This window comes from Oncorhynchus tshawytscha, linkage group LG14 (genome assembly GCF_018296145.1).
Source record: "Oncorhynchus tshawytscha isolate Ot180627B linkage group LG14, Otsh_v2.0, whole genome shotgun sequence".
Classification (NCBI taxonomy): Eukaryota; Metazoa; Chordata; class Actinopteri; order Salmoniformes; family Salmonidae; genus Oncorhynchus; species Oncorhynchus tshawytscha.
Window position 1 is genome coordinate 24,176,536 of NC_056442.1, and position 15,266 is coordinate 24,191,801.

Genomic DNA, 15,266 nt, shown 5'->3' on the forward strand with positions numbered 1-15,266 from the left:
CAGCCGGATCGTCGGGCTCCCACATCTCAGCCGGCTCATCGGGTTCCCATGCCTTAGCCGGCTCGTCGGGCTCCCATGCCTCAGCCGGCAAGTCCAGCACCCATGCTTTGGCCGGCCCGTCAGGCTCGCCTAGGTGGGAGGCCGGGTGGCACCCCTAGAGGGGCGTACTGTCACGCCTGCTCCCGCTAACCCTCTTTGTGAGCGCCAGGCTGCCCTTCATTACGCACACCTGTCACCATTTTACGCGCATCTGCGCTCATTGGACTCACCTGGACTCCTTCACGTTGTTGATTGCCCCCCCTTTATCTGTCTGTTCCTCAGTGTTGTTCCCTGTGTTAGCATTATTGTTGTAATGTCGTTAAGTCCCCCCTGTCCAGACACTGTCCTTCCTCTATTTGATGTCCATTTTTCCATTAAATGTTCACTCCCTGTACTTGCTTCTCATCTCTGGCGTTGGTCCTTACAAGAAGAAGTGAAGAGTTTATCTGTCCACCATGACCCATATATTTTAAAGGTTAAGTAGGTGGACTTTGTGGCCTTTATAGCTATGGTGATTAATGGCACTGCCAACTTGGATAGGAAGTACAGGAATATAGATATCGTTGTGGATGCGGTGGAGTGGTTCCTGGGACTGAAAAACTTCTTGGCAGAGGAGTTGCATGGAGTATTGTCACAAGCCATACCACCCTCACAGGCCCAAGAGCCTGAGAAGGGAAATATTGAGATTTGAAGGAAAGAATATGGAGTTTTGTTTTTGTCAATGTACAATTGTTTTGGGGGGTGGACTAAGTTCGTTTTCTGTATGAATGTTATTTTTACCTTGTTTTTTCAACCCCGTACAGTTGGTAGCGGCAATACACCTTTTGGGGTTGTAGTCTGCCATAAAACCCACAGAAGAAGAAGAGCAGGTCAGTTTTTTTAGTTTAGTGTGCTGCTTTGAATAGAGACATGTATGCGGGAGGCATAGAACATGAACAGGAATATTGGGAAAGGGACACAGAAACGTGGTTTTCTGAGGAATTATGGTGGCAAAAAAATGAGGAAGAGGAGGTCGAAGAGAATGAGGAAAGCAGAGGTTGGATTTGCATCTGAGGAAGATGGCGATAAATTGAGATAGGGTGTCAAGTGCAAACAGATTGAGACTTGCGCCAGACTGAGTTCTGGAGGGGAAATGAGAGTGAATGAGGGAGTGTTAAGTGAAGTGAAGAGCTTGGAACCTGAGCTTGACATCGTTGGACATGATTAGAAGAATCTAGTCCAGTAGGAGTAAAATCTATGGAGAAATTGGACCCTTACCTTTTGGCAAATCCATCTGTGGTTTCAGGGTAGGTGAAAAATGAGTTGGGTGGAGTTGAATCAGTGAAGGTAACCTGTAGTGGGAATTCAACATCTGTTTCTTGCTTTTCTCATAGGAACAGGGCACCATTGAAAGGAGTGATTTCTGTGGTAGCGTTAAGTGTGGAGGTGGAGCAATTGATGTTGACAATTCCTGGTGTTTGTGACACCTGCCGTTTGGTGTGACGCAGACCAGGTGGGGAGCCTGGTGAAACAGAGGAGTCACTGTCAGTCCTTTTGAGTTTTGAGTCAGTCTCTGCCAGACAAAGTCATGTTAGCATATCTGAGTTATCCACTGCGTTGTTTCAGGTGCAACGTTTAGGGTCATGTCGTAGCAGTGTGTAGGTGGGAGATTCCAAGATGTGGGAAGTGTGAAGGAGGACATGGGACAGAGGATTGTGTCATTTTGGTGGATAAAGTTGCGTGTGTCAACTGTAGGGGTGCCCATGTTGCTGGGGATCGGAAGTGTCCAGGCAAGAGAGGCAGGTTGAAGTGGCCAGAGTCCGATTTGTGCAGAAGGTGTTGTATGCTGAGGCAGTGAATAAAGTAGAGGAGGATGGGTCAAGGGTGAGGGATCCTAAGATGATCCCAGTGAGTAATAGATTTTCGCCAGCACAGAGGGATAGGCCAATGAGTGATTTATGCTTCAGTGAGATTGCCTTCTTAGCGTTCATAGCAATGGTTGTCAACTGTACCGCAGAAATGGAATCACAGAAAATGGTCGCAGCTGCAGAAAAGTATTTGTGTATATGAGATTTGACTTCAGAAGAGTTACAGGATGTGTTGAGGGGTGGTAGCTAGTCCTCCCAGGCCGTTGGCATGGTGCAGGAGCAGATTGGGTCAAAGTAGTGGAATGGGGAAGTGGGTTTTTATTAATGTAGTTGGCAGCTACAGAAAAGTACCTGGTTGTGAGGATTTTATTACAGAAGAGTTGTAAGATGTTTTGAGACTTCTATTTTTTTTTAAATAGTGGTATATAGGGTATGTAGGGTTGGTTGGTGGTGCAATTGTGTTATTTTTCCCCGCCTTCTATATTTATTGTATCACAAATGTAACGTGATTGAACACAGTACCACACAAACAAAATGTGTGAACGCCATGATAACAAAAAAAAGGAAGTGCATGTCAGAGCAGAAACTATACCATGAAGTCCAAGTGATGAGGCGTATATCTGGGGAAGGGTATAAAACAATTTTGAGAGCGTTGAAAGTTTCCAAGAGCACAGTGGTCTCCATCATTGGGAAATTGAAAAAATATGGAACTACCCAGACTCTGCCTTGAGCTGGCTGTCCGACCAAACTGAGCAACCGGGCAAGGAGGACCTTGGTCAGGGAGGTGACCAAGACCCCAATGACCATTCTGACAGAACTACAGAGTTCCTTGGCTGAGAGGGCCAGAAGGACAACAGTCTTTACAACACTTCACCAGTCTGGGCTTTACGGGAGAGTGGCCAGACGGAAGACACTCCTGAGAAAAAGGCACATGACAGCACTCCTGGAGTTATCAAAAAGGCTCGTGAAAGACTCTGAGATTGTAAGGCAAAATATTACGTGGTATTTGGCCTGAATACAAAGCGCTATGTCTAGAAAGAAATCGGGCACAGCTCATCATCCGTCTAACACCTTCCCTAACGTGAAGCATGGTGGTGGCAGCATCATGCTATGGGGATGCTTTTCAGCAGCAGGGACTGGGAGACTGGCAAGGATAGAGGGAACCATGAATGGAGCCAAATACATGCCAATCCTTGATGAGAACCTGCTTCAGAGTGCAAACGACAGTAGACTGGAGTGAAGATTTACATTCCAACCGGACAATGACCCCAAGCACATAGTCAAAGCAACACTGGAATGGCTTCAGAACCAGAATGTGAACGTCCTTGAGTGGCCCAGCCAAAGTCCAGACTTGAATCCCATTGAAAATCTGTGGAAAGACTTGCTCCCTATCTAATTTAAGATTTTCAGAAAATCTGAAAGGAAGAATGGGAGAAAATCCCCAAATCCAGATGTGCAAAGCTGATACAGACATACCCAAGACGATGTAATGAAGCTGGAATCACCGCCAAAGGTGCTTCTACAAAGTATCGACTAAGGGATGTGAATATTTATGTAAATGGAATATACCTGTATTTAATTTTCAATAAATGTGCAACAATTTCTAAAAACATGTTTTCACTTTGTCATTATGGGGTATTGTGTGTAGAGAACAAATATATTAAATCAATTTTGAATTTAGGCTGTAACACAACAAAATGTGGGATAAGTCAAAGGGTATGAATACTTTTTGAAGGCACAGTACAAGACGTCTCACAGGAACTACCCAGTGGGCACAGATGTCAGTTCAACATCTAGTTTTGATTTACATTTGGTTGAGTTGTAAAATAAAAATAAAAAAATCACCATGTCATTCAATTTTGGTTCAAATTTGGGTGAAAAAAATGCTAAAATCCCCTTTTGGTTGAATTTACGTTGAAACAACGTTGATTCAACCCGTTTGTGCCCAGAGTGGATTGCCTTTTCACATCCATTGCAGTTCACTCAGGTGCATCCTGTTTAAACCGTAGATTTATGTAATTAGCTATATTTGGTGAGAGGAGCCTCGTGTCAAAACGTAATTTTCAAACGTGTAGGACCGCATTATTTTCAGCGGTTCTGGTTTTGCTGCGTTCATAGCCTTAAATCCCGTTCACAAAATATGTCAAACGAGTTCAAAGCATTTTAATGCACACAACAGACCCATTCTCCCAGTTTTACAAGTAGGCCTAGTATACTCCAAGTTTCCCACTTGTTATGAACGCAGCAAAACCATGCTGGAAACTGTGTCAGGAAAGGGTGGAAGAAAATAATGCGGTCCTACACGTTTGAAAATTACGTTTTGACACGAGGCTCCTCTCACCAAATATAGCTAATTACATAAACCTACGGTTTAAACACTATGCAGATTATGTCAATCTAGCGGTGAAAGTACAGCTATCATGCTTTCAAACAAATTATAGTGTTAAAAAATGACAATAATATATCGTTTTCTATAAATAATGTTTATTTTAACTGCCGAAAATGCTTTTATCGAAGTAATTTACCAGCGTTTCGCTACACTCTCAATAACATCTGCTAACCATGTGTATGTGCCCAATAAAATGTGATTTGATTTCCTTAGTATGTGACGTTAGAGTTCATCATGTGGGAGAAGGTGGAGCTCAGAGATGATTTCCCACAAGTAATTACGAGTTGGAGGGGCGTTCACGTGGATTTTTCCCCAGTCGTATGCTAGTATTTACGAATTGTTATCAATGCAGCATTAAACAATGTCGTTTGACAGCTGGCCAGCGGATCGCATGCGTCAAAATACGCTGCTGAATGAATAGGAGGGAAATCAGCAACGACCGAATAACCTCGGGCGCCTTGCACATCATCTACTCAAATTATGAACATCTCGCCACCTCTGCTTTCTCTAACTAAGGTATCCTTTTCCTGGACCTTGAATGGCGTTGGTCACGGTTCAGCGTTCGCCAACACCCAGCGTTACCTCCAGCCCCTGCGTGTCGGTGAGTTGTCGAGCTTGGTCGTCTGTCATAGCACGGGATTTAAGGCTAAACTCTACTGTTATTGTTCAGGGTGGATATGGCTAACGTAGCTAACAAGCAGGTTGTTGTCCCATACACTACTGTTAGTTAGCTAGGGGAAATACTTTTCACGGCATTTCGATACCGAACTGACCTTTTCGTAGTAGGAGATTTAGGATAAGGTTAGGAAAAGGGTTAGGGTTAGCGGAAATGGTCTCCTAACCTGCGACGAAAATCACTTTGAAACGAAGTGCGGTGAAAAGTGTGTCCCAACTATGTCCTGCTTTTCTGTGCGCATGCGTTCCTAAGAAATTGTTCAACTGAAATGTGTTTTAGCTGTCTGCGTTGTGTATAAAAACACTTTTGCATATAAAGTTAAATAAACAAAGTTAAACGTCACAGCCTGACCAGCTAGCTAGCCAGGTACAGTAGTGACTGTTTTGCAATGCAAATAATTCCAGTGCATATCTGACCTGTTTTATCCCCAAGTCAATTATACACATGTTCTTAAAGAACTCAAAAGAAGCCAGTTTAGTTTTCTTAGTCGGTGTCAATCTGTGTTGGCGAGTTTACCTGCGCATAGCTAGTTGATCATAATGTTGCACTCGGTCACTGCCATAAATGTTTGTACTGTATAGAGTTAAAACTCACAATTTGTATTAAAAAGACCTAGCTAAAACAATGTAATGGACTCTCACAACAGGTCCACGTCAACTAGGCTCAAGTTATTCTCATATTGTGCGTGAGAACCGGATTAGTTTGACCTTTTTATGCTCCACATTGGGGAAGATCCCATATGACATCGAGGGTTAAAGTAGTGGACAAAAGTGAAAAGGGAGCTATTTGTGACGTATCCATTGCGAGCTGTCTGTGGCTAGAGAAAAATAGTTGCTGTGACATGTCTCTGAATCACATTAGGCCAGTATAAATGGGAAAGAGGACCATGAGTGATTCACTGTCTTTCTCTCAACAGCCATGAAAACAGCTAAAGCAAAGGTGAACACAGAAATGTAGAGATGTGTTAAGAGCAGTCAGTCAGACAGAGATATCAGGTTATGTAGGTGAAAGGAGCAGATAGCCTATTTATACGTAACTGACAAAATAAATGAAACCTAAAGTGTCTTAATTTTGAAAAAAAAAAAGAAACTTGAACTAGGCAAGTCGGATAAGAACTAATTCTCATTTACAATGACTGCCTACCAAAGGCTTCCTTCGGGGATGGGGGCTGGGATTAAAATAAAAATATGACAAGAGACCTAAAACAACAACATAGTATGACAGCAACACAACAGGACAACTACATGGCAGCAGCACAACATGGTAGCAACACAAAACATGGTACAAACATTATTGGGCACAGACAACAGCACAAATGGCAAGAAGTTTGAGACTACAATATCACGTGAAGTAGCCACAACTGTCAGTAAGAGTGTCCATGATTGAGTCTTTGAATGAAGAGATAAAACTGTCCAGTTTGAGTTTTTTTTTGCAGCTCGTTCCAGTCGGCAGTTGCAGCAAACTGAAAAGAAGAGCGACCCAGGGATGTGTGTGCCTTGGGGGCCTTTAACAGAATGTGACTGGCAGAACTGGTGTTGTATGTGGAGGATGAGGGCTGCAGTAGGCATCTCAGATAGGGGGGGGGAGGAGTGAGGCCGAGGAGTGAGTCCTAAAAGGGTTTTATAAATAAGCATCAATGGGTGTGTCTTGCAACGGGTATACAGAGATGACCAGTTTACAGAGGAGAATAGAGTGCAGTGATGTGTCCTATAAGGAGCATTGGTGGCAAATCTAATGGCCGAATGGTAAAGAACATCTAGCCGCTCGAGAGCACCCTTACCTGCCGATCTATAAATTACATTTCCGTGACCTAGCATGGGTAGGATGGTCATCTGAATCAGGGTTAGTTTGGCAGATTGGGGGTGGGGGGTTGAGATCAGCTCCTTCTTCAGTCTGTTCAGCTCTCTTGAGTTTAGGATACTCTTCTAACTTGGGTGTTGGGTCACCACAAGCTGCCAGAACAGCTGCAATGACCCTTGGCATAGATTGGACAAGTGTCTGGAATTGTATTGGAAAGCTGCAACACCATTCTTTTTAAGAGAAATTCCCTAATTTGGTGTTTTGTTGATGGTAGTGGAAAATCCTGCCTCAGGCCCTGCTCCAGAATCTCCCATAAGTGTTCAGTTGGGTTGAAATCTGGTGACTGAGACACACCCTTAACCCCCCACAACTGCTCCCCGGCCACCGCCGTGGATGTTGATTTTTAAGGCAGCCCCCGCACCTCTGATTCAGAGGGGTTGGGTTAAATGCGGAACACATACTGCATTCAGTTGTGCAACTGACTAGTATCCTCTTTCCTTTTCCTTATGCTACTTTGAGACCTCTTTGTAAGTCACTGAGATATCTTCTACTAGCCATGGTAGCCAACATAATATATATTTATACGTAACCTTAAGCATGATGGGATGTTTTAATTGTTTAATTAACTCAGGAACCACACCTGTGTGGAAGCGCCTGCTTTAAACATACTCTGTATCCCTCATTTACTCAAGCGTTTCTCTATTTTGGCACAGCGATGGCGCTGAGGGCACCCAGCTGCCTGTCGTGTGACCTATGAGGCACCCATGTGAGTGCTCTTGTGAGATGCCCTAGGCCTTCTCGTCTTGAGAAGGTCCGCCTCCGCTATGTTCTACTGGTAGACCATTACCACAGCAAGATGCCACGCAGGTCAGGGTTATTATGGCTGGCGTCCTTGGAACGATGGATGGTCATGATGATTGGGGGGAGTGTGGACATAGCGCTATCATCTCCTTTAGCTCCGTGTCTTGATATCCCATTGACGTTAACACCATGCAAGGAAACTTTAGGCCTAGCTTATTTGATTTAGGCCGATTCTGTCTCTCACTCCTACCACTGACTGTTGTTTAGGTAAGTATCGGCGCAGACTGAAGTGTCAAATATTGACTCGCCTATTAATTAAGCCTACTCTGTATTCTGATCATCGAATCAGAGAGAGGGATTGCTGGACTGGGGAAAATATGCCTATTAGCAACACTAAATCCTCCCCTCTCATTGGCTCGATGCAATCCCCTGTACATCCTTCCTCCATGTGATGGCATGGTAACCATGGAGATAGGCCTGTACATAGTATTACATGTATGGTGACTTAACCACGGGGAGAAGAGGAAGCTTGCGGTCTCTCCACTTCTCCACTAAAACACCTTTCTATAGCAGCCTATTGGCCTCTGTTGCTTTCGCTGTTGAAAAACAGCGGGTGAAATGTTTTGGAAAGCTCCTCTCATTGAAGGGACGGCTGGCTCCCTCGAGTCATATTTCTCCTGAGTCACCATGTTTCTTTTCTGTATTTCTGATGTGTGAGGGTTTATGTCCAGGCCAAGGCATGTTTGCCTCCATTGTAGTAGTCTACAGTACATTCAGTGTGGCAGTCCAGCATTAACTGTCTGCTTTTTGATTTGTGCATGTTTGCGCGCCATCATGGTCATGTGCCCAAGCCCAACAAGCAGATCTCTTTACATAGACGAGGCCTAAATGTAAGCATTTCTGTGTTCTTGAGTATAGGCCTGAGCTCTCTCTGGGATTTTGTGTGTGTTCTCCTCTTCTGTGAAGATTCATTCGCTGAACCACTTCATCCCATCCCCTGTGTGTCATGTACATCGTGTCTGTATAGGACATGGTGAATGTAGCCAATGTGTGGGGCATTGGGCTTTATTAACCCAGTTCAGTCTCTCTCTCTCTGTCTCTGTGACCGTGTGGCTGGACAGAGATGGGGGAAATCTGCTAGGGCTGCTGTGTCCAGGATTGACAGCCTGATCCCTGGGAGAAAGTTCCCTGAGTTTGGGGATTACTGGAGCAGAACAGGCTGGGATTATGGCCTGTCTGTGTCTGAGCAGGGACAACAGACTGCCTGGCCTGGGTGAGTGGGGGTGGAGCGAGAGGGACGCTTCAAAACAGGCCGGCAGCCATTTTAACCCTTATCTATTCTGCCTTATTCTGGGTTTTGTGAAATATCACAACGGCCAACCCCATGACATGGATGAAAGTGCATATTTAGCGGCACATTTAGCCATTGTGGAATTCATTATCCTCTTTAAAATAAGGTTATTTCACTCTTCCTGACGCAAAATCTCCCTTGAATAGATAGCTATACACTTAAGTCTATCAAGCCTAAATATTAACAGATGTTTTGACTGGGTGTGTAATTCTTGTTCAAACGGTCTGCCAGCGACACACCTCCTAATATTGCTGTAGTACTAAGAATCTGTTTGGCTCATTGTTAGACATTTGAGTCACTCGACTTGATTCATATGCTTATGTCCTTGCTCAGGCCGGTTATTGTGAACAAGCAACCTTGTCTAGTCATGTGACTGCAGCTGTCTGTCTCTGTCTGTGCGGTCACACATTGATGGGTGTGTCTGTCTGTAAATGTGTCATTACTGTAGTCCGTTTATGAATGCGTTAGTGTGCACATGCATGCGTTTGTTGGTTTCTGACTGGTTTTCTGCTCTCTCCCCAGGAGGCTGACAGTGGTGAGGATGACCGTCGCTCCCAGCCCCGGAGGTAAGATGGGATCATTACCAGTCACACTGACGTGATTGGCTGAAGCCTACTGTTAGAAGTCAACGTATTGTAATTGAACAGCTCTGAAGTATTTTTGGCCATTGTGCTGACAACCTTCCAGGCCCGGCTTAATTTCTCCTCAGTTATTGTTGTGTTCAGTGCCTGAGTCAGCTGAGACGACAAATGTCTGTCATTGGACCTCTGGAAGCTCAGCTGTAGTTCCAGCTACTGTCCACTAGGGGGAATGTGTTGACCGGAGTTAATGTGCTGTCTTGGCAGTTGGGTTGATTATCAATACTGTCTCTTGGATCAACTCCGCTCACATACTCTGCTGCAGAGTCAACTGACTCTCATTTAGCCAGAGACCGAGGCAGCACAATGACTGACAGAGGGGGTCTCAGCAAACACTTGAACAGAACAAGAATATTATACAGGCGGGTGTGGAACATTGGGCTCCCGAGTGGCGCAGCATCTCAGTGCTAGAGGCGTCACTACAGACCCTGATTCGATTCCAGGCTTTATCACAACTGGCTGTGATTGGGAGTCCCATAGGGTGTCACACAATTGGCACAGCGTCGTCAGGGTTTGGCCGGGGTAGGCCATCATTGTAAATAAGAATGTGTTCTTAACTGACTTGCCTAGTTAAAATAAAAATGATGACTAGGCCTGGGCTGTTATAAAAAGCATACACAAGCATAACACGAGGGACTGCATATCTCCTTTCAATTTACAGTATATGATCAAATATATTTTCTAATATCTTGAATGACATTTTTAATCAACATGTAGACTTGTAATGTAATGGTTGCGGTTTTGCGTCTCCAAAACACTAGGATTTTTGAAATGCAAAATAGTCAGCCTATAAGTATTTGGGTTGGTTTGTAGTACTCGTGTATGACTACTCCAATGAATTACTCCTGCTGATATATTTGCGTAGTTGTATCTGATATCTGTGTTACCTGCCGCTTGACGCCAGTGTGTGCTTTATAGAAGGACAGGACATCACTTGTTTGTGTTGGTTCACTTGTCTTGGCATTTGGGTTTATCAGTACTGTCTCTTGGAATAAGGTTCATTCACACAGGTTAATAGTTATAAACTCAGCAACAAAAAAAAGAAATGTCCTCTCACTGTCAACTGTTTTATTTTCAGCAAATGTAAATGTAAATATTTGTATGAACATAAGATTCAACAACTGAGACATAAACTGAACAAGTTCCACAGACATGTGACTAACAGAAATTGAATGTGTCCCTGAACAAAGGGGGGGGGGGGGGTCAAAAGTAACAGTCCGTATCTGGTGTGGACACCAGCTGCATTAATACTGCAGTGCATCTCCTCCTCATGGACTGCACCAGATTAGCCAGTTCTTGCTGTGAGATGTTATCCCACTCTTCCACCAAGGCACCTGCAAGTTCCCGGACATTTCTGGGGGGGAATGGCCCTAGCCCTCACCCTCCGATCCAACAGGTCCCTTGGTGGAAGGGATTGAGATCTGGGCTCTTTGCTGGCCATGGCAGAACACTGACATACCTGTTTTGCAGCAAATCACGCACAGAACGAGCAGTATGGCTGGTGGCATTGTCATGCTGGACGGTCATGTCAGGATGAGCCTGCAGGAAGGGTACCACATGAGGGAGGAGGATGTCTTCCCTGTAACGCACAGCGTTGAGATTGCCTACAATGACAACAAGCTCAGTCCGATGGTGCTGTGACACCCCGCCCCAGACAATGACGGACCCTCCACCTCCAAATCGATCCCGCTCCAGAGTACAGGCCTCGGTGTAACGCTCATTCCTTCGATGAAACACGAATCCGACCATCACCCCTGGTGAGACAAAACCGCGACTCGTCAGTGAAGAGCACTTTTTGCCAGTCTTGAGGTCGACTGATTAATCGGAATGGCCGATTTAATTAGGGCCGATTTCAAGTTTTCATAACAATCGGAAATCTGTATTTTTGGACACCGATTTGGGCATTTTTTTAATGTTTTAAAAGTTATTTATGTATTTTGTTACTAGTCCAACGCTCGAACCACCTGCCTCTCATTGCACTCCACGAGGAGCCTGCCTGTTACGCAAATGCAGTAAGAAGCCAAGCTAAGTTGCTAGCTAGCATTAAACTTATCTTATAAAAATCAATCAATCATAATCACTAGTTAACTACACATGGTTGATGATATTGCTAGTTTATCTAGCGTGTCCTGCGTTGCATATAATCGATGCGGTGCACATTCTCGAAAAAGGACTGTCGTTGCTCCAACGTGTACCTAACCATAAACATCGATGCCTTTCTTAAAATCAATACACAAGTATATATTTTCAAGCCTGCATATGTAGTTAATATTGTCTGCTAACATGAATTTCTTTTAACTAGGTAAATTGTGTCACTTCTCTTGCAACAGAGTCAGGGTATATGCAGCAGTTTGGGCTGCCTGGCTCGTTGCGAAGACCATTTCTTCCTAACAAAGACAGCCAACTTCGCCAAACGGGGATGATTTAACAATGGCGCATTTGCGAAAAAAGAACCATCGTTGCACGACTGTACCTAACCATAAACATCAATGCCTTTCTTAAAATCAATACACAGAAGTATATATTTTTAAACCTGCATATTTAGCTAAAAGAAATCCAGGTTAGCAGGCAATATTAACCGGTTTGGGATAGGGGGCAGCATTTTCACGTTTGGATGAAAAGCGTGCCCAGAGGAAACTTCCTGCTACTCAGTCCCAGTTGCGAATATATGCATATTAGTAGATTTGGATAGAAAACACAGAAGTTTCTACAACTGTTTGAATGATGTCTGTGAGTATAACAGAACTCCTATGGCAGGCAAAAACCTGAGAATAAATCCAACCAGGAAGTGGGAAATCTGAGGTTTGTAGTTTTTCAAAGCCTGGGCTATCGAAAACAGTGTCTATGGGGTCAAATTGCACTTCCTAAGACTTCCACTAGATGTCAAGTCTTTAGAAACTTGTTTGATGCTTCTACTGTAAAGGAGGGGCTCATAAGGGCTCTGAGTCAATGGTCTGGCAGAGTGCCACAAGCTCGTGACACTCGTTCACGTGAGAGGTAGCTCACGTTCCATTGCTTTTCTACAGACAAAGGAATTCTCCAGTTGGAAAATTATTGAAGATTTATGTTAAACATCCTAAAGATTGTTCTATACATCGTTTGACATGTTTCTACGGACTGTAACAGAACTTTTGGACTTTTCGTCTGGCCCTACTGCTCGCGCCTCATGAAGATGGATTACTGGGCTGAACGCGCCAACAACAAGGAGGAATTTGGACATAAATTATGGACTTTATCGAATAAATCAAACATTTATTGTGGAACTGGGATTCCTGGGAGTGCATTCTGATGAAGGTCATCAAAGGTAAGTGAATATTTATAATGCTATTTCTGACTAATGTTCACTCCACCATGGCGGATATTTCTTTGGCTGGTTTCGTCTCTGAGCGCCGTACTCAGATTATTGCATGGTGTGCTTTTTCCGTGCATTTCTTTTGAAATATGACACAGCGGTTGCATTAAGGAGAAGTCTGTCTTTAATTCTGTGAATAACATTTGTATCTTTTATCAATGTTTATGAGTATTTCGGTAAATTAATGTGGCTTTCTGCAAAATCACCGGATGTTTTGGAAGCAAAACATTACTGAAAGTAACGCGCCAATGTAAACTGATATTTTTGGATATAAATATGCACTTTATTGAACAAAACATAAATGTATTGTGTAACATGATGTCCTACGAGTGTCATCTGATGAAGATCATCAAAGGTTAGTGATTACTTGTATCAATATTTCTGCTTTCTGTGACTCCTATCTTTGGCTGGAGAAATGGTTGTTTTTGTGACTTGGCTCTGACCTAAACAATCTTATGTTGTGCTTTTGCTGTCAAGCCTTTTTGAAATTGGACACGATGGGTAGATTAACAAGAAGTTTCTTTCATTTGGTGTATTGCACTTGTTAATGTGTGAAAGGTACATTTCTAAAAATATGTATTTTTGAATTTCAGCGGAATGTTGTCGAGGGGTGCCGCTAGCTAGCGGAACCCCTAGCCATAAGAATTATCCAGGTGAAATTGTCACTTCTCTTGCGTTCATTGCACGCAGAGTCAGGGTGTATGCAACAGTTTGGGCCGCCTGGCTCGTTGCTAACTAATTTGCCAGAATTTTACGTTATTATGACATAACATTGAAGGTTGTGCAATGTAACAGGAATATTTCGACTTATGGATGCCACCCGTTAGATAAAATACGGAACGGTTCCATATTTCACTGAAAGACTAAATGTTTTGTTTTCGAGATGATAGTTTCCGGATTCGACCATATAAATGACCTAAGGCTCGTATTTCTGTGTTATGTTATAATTAAGTCTATGATTTGATAGAGCAGTCTGACTGAGCAACGATAGGCACCAGCAGGCTCGTAAGCATTCATTCAAACAGCAATTTAGTGCAGTTTGCCAGCAGCTCTTCGCAATGCTTCAAGCATTGCGCTGTTTATGACTTCAAGCCTAACAACTCCCGAGATTAGGCTGGTGTAACCGATGTGAAATGGCTAGCTAGTTAGCGGGGTGCGGGCTAATAGCATTTCAAACGTCACTCACTCTGAGACTTGGAGTAGTTGTTCCCCTTGCTCTGCATGGGTAACGCTGCTTCGAGGGTGGCTGTTGTCGATGTGTTCCTGGTTCGAACCCAGGTAGGAGCGAGGAGAGGGACGGAAGCTATACTGTTACACTGGCAATACTAAAGTGCCTATAAGAACATCCAATAGTCAAAGATATATGAAATACAAATGGTATAGAGAGAAATAGTCCTATAATAACTACATCCTAAAACTTCTTACCTGGGAATATTGAAGATTCATGTTAAAAGGAACCACCAGCTTTCATATGTTCTGAGCAAGGAACTTAAAAGTTAGCTTTCTTACATGGCACATGTTGCACTTTTACTTTCTTCTCCAACACTTGTTTTTGCAGTATTTAAACCAAATTGAACACATTTCATTATTTTTTTGAGGCTAAATTGATTTGATGTATTATATTAAGTTAATAAGTGTTCATTCAGTATTGTTGTAATTGTCATTATTACAACCCCCCAAAAATTGGCCCATTTTAATCGGTATCTGCTTTTTTTGGTCCTCCAATTATCGGTATCAGCGTTAAAATCATAATCGGTCAACTTCTTCTAGTTTGTGCCCATAGGTCACGTTGTTGCCGGTTATGTCTGGTTAGGACCTGCCTTACCAACATGCCTACAAGCCCTCAGTCCAGCCTCTCTGACTATTGCAGACAGTCTGAGCACTGATGGAGGGATTGTGCGTTCCTGGTGTAATTTGGGCAGATGTTGTTGCCATCCTGTACCTGTCCCAAAGGGTGTGGTGTTCGGATGTACCGATCCTGTGCAGGTGTTGTTACACTTGGTCTGCCACTGCGAGGACGATCAGCTGTCCGTCCTGTCTCCCTGTAGCGCTGTCTTAGGCGTCTCACGGTACGGACTTTGCAAGTTATTGCCCTGGCCACATCTGTCCTTGTGCCTCCTTGCAGCATGCCTAAGGCACGTTCACGCAGATGAGCAGGGACCCTGGGCATCTTTCTTTTGGTGTTTTTGTCAGTAGAAAGGCCTCTTTAGTGTCCTAAGTTTTTGTAACTGTGACCTTAATTGCCTATCGTCTGTAAGCTGTTAGTGTCTTAATGACCGTTCCACAGGTGCATGTTCATTAATTGTTTATAGGTCATTGAATATGCATGGAGAACTGTTTAAACCCTTTTACAATGAAGATCTGTGAAGTTAT

The 15,266-nt window shown here is 43.6% G+C and overlaps 1 protein-coding gene across 2 annotated transcripts in view; it reads left to right on the plus strand.

The window, feature by feature from the left end:
• The first annotated feature begins 4,503 nt into the window (after positions 1 to 4,503).
• Positions 4,504 to 15,266, plus strand: part of LOC112266829 (protein phosphatase Slingshot homolog 2) — a 42,379-nt gene continuing 31,616 nt past the window's right edge. For both annotated transcript variants that reach the window (XM_024444682.2, XM_024444683.2), the window contains exons 1-2: positions 4,504 to 4,876; positions 9,426 to 9,469. In XM_024444682.2, the coding sequence (XP_024300450.1) occupies positions 4,814 to 4,876; positions 9,426 to 9,469 (107 nt within the window). In that variant the 5' untranslated portion in view covers positions 4,504 to 4,813. The remainder of the gene's footprint in view (positions 4,877 to 9,425; positions 9,470 to 15,266) is intronic.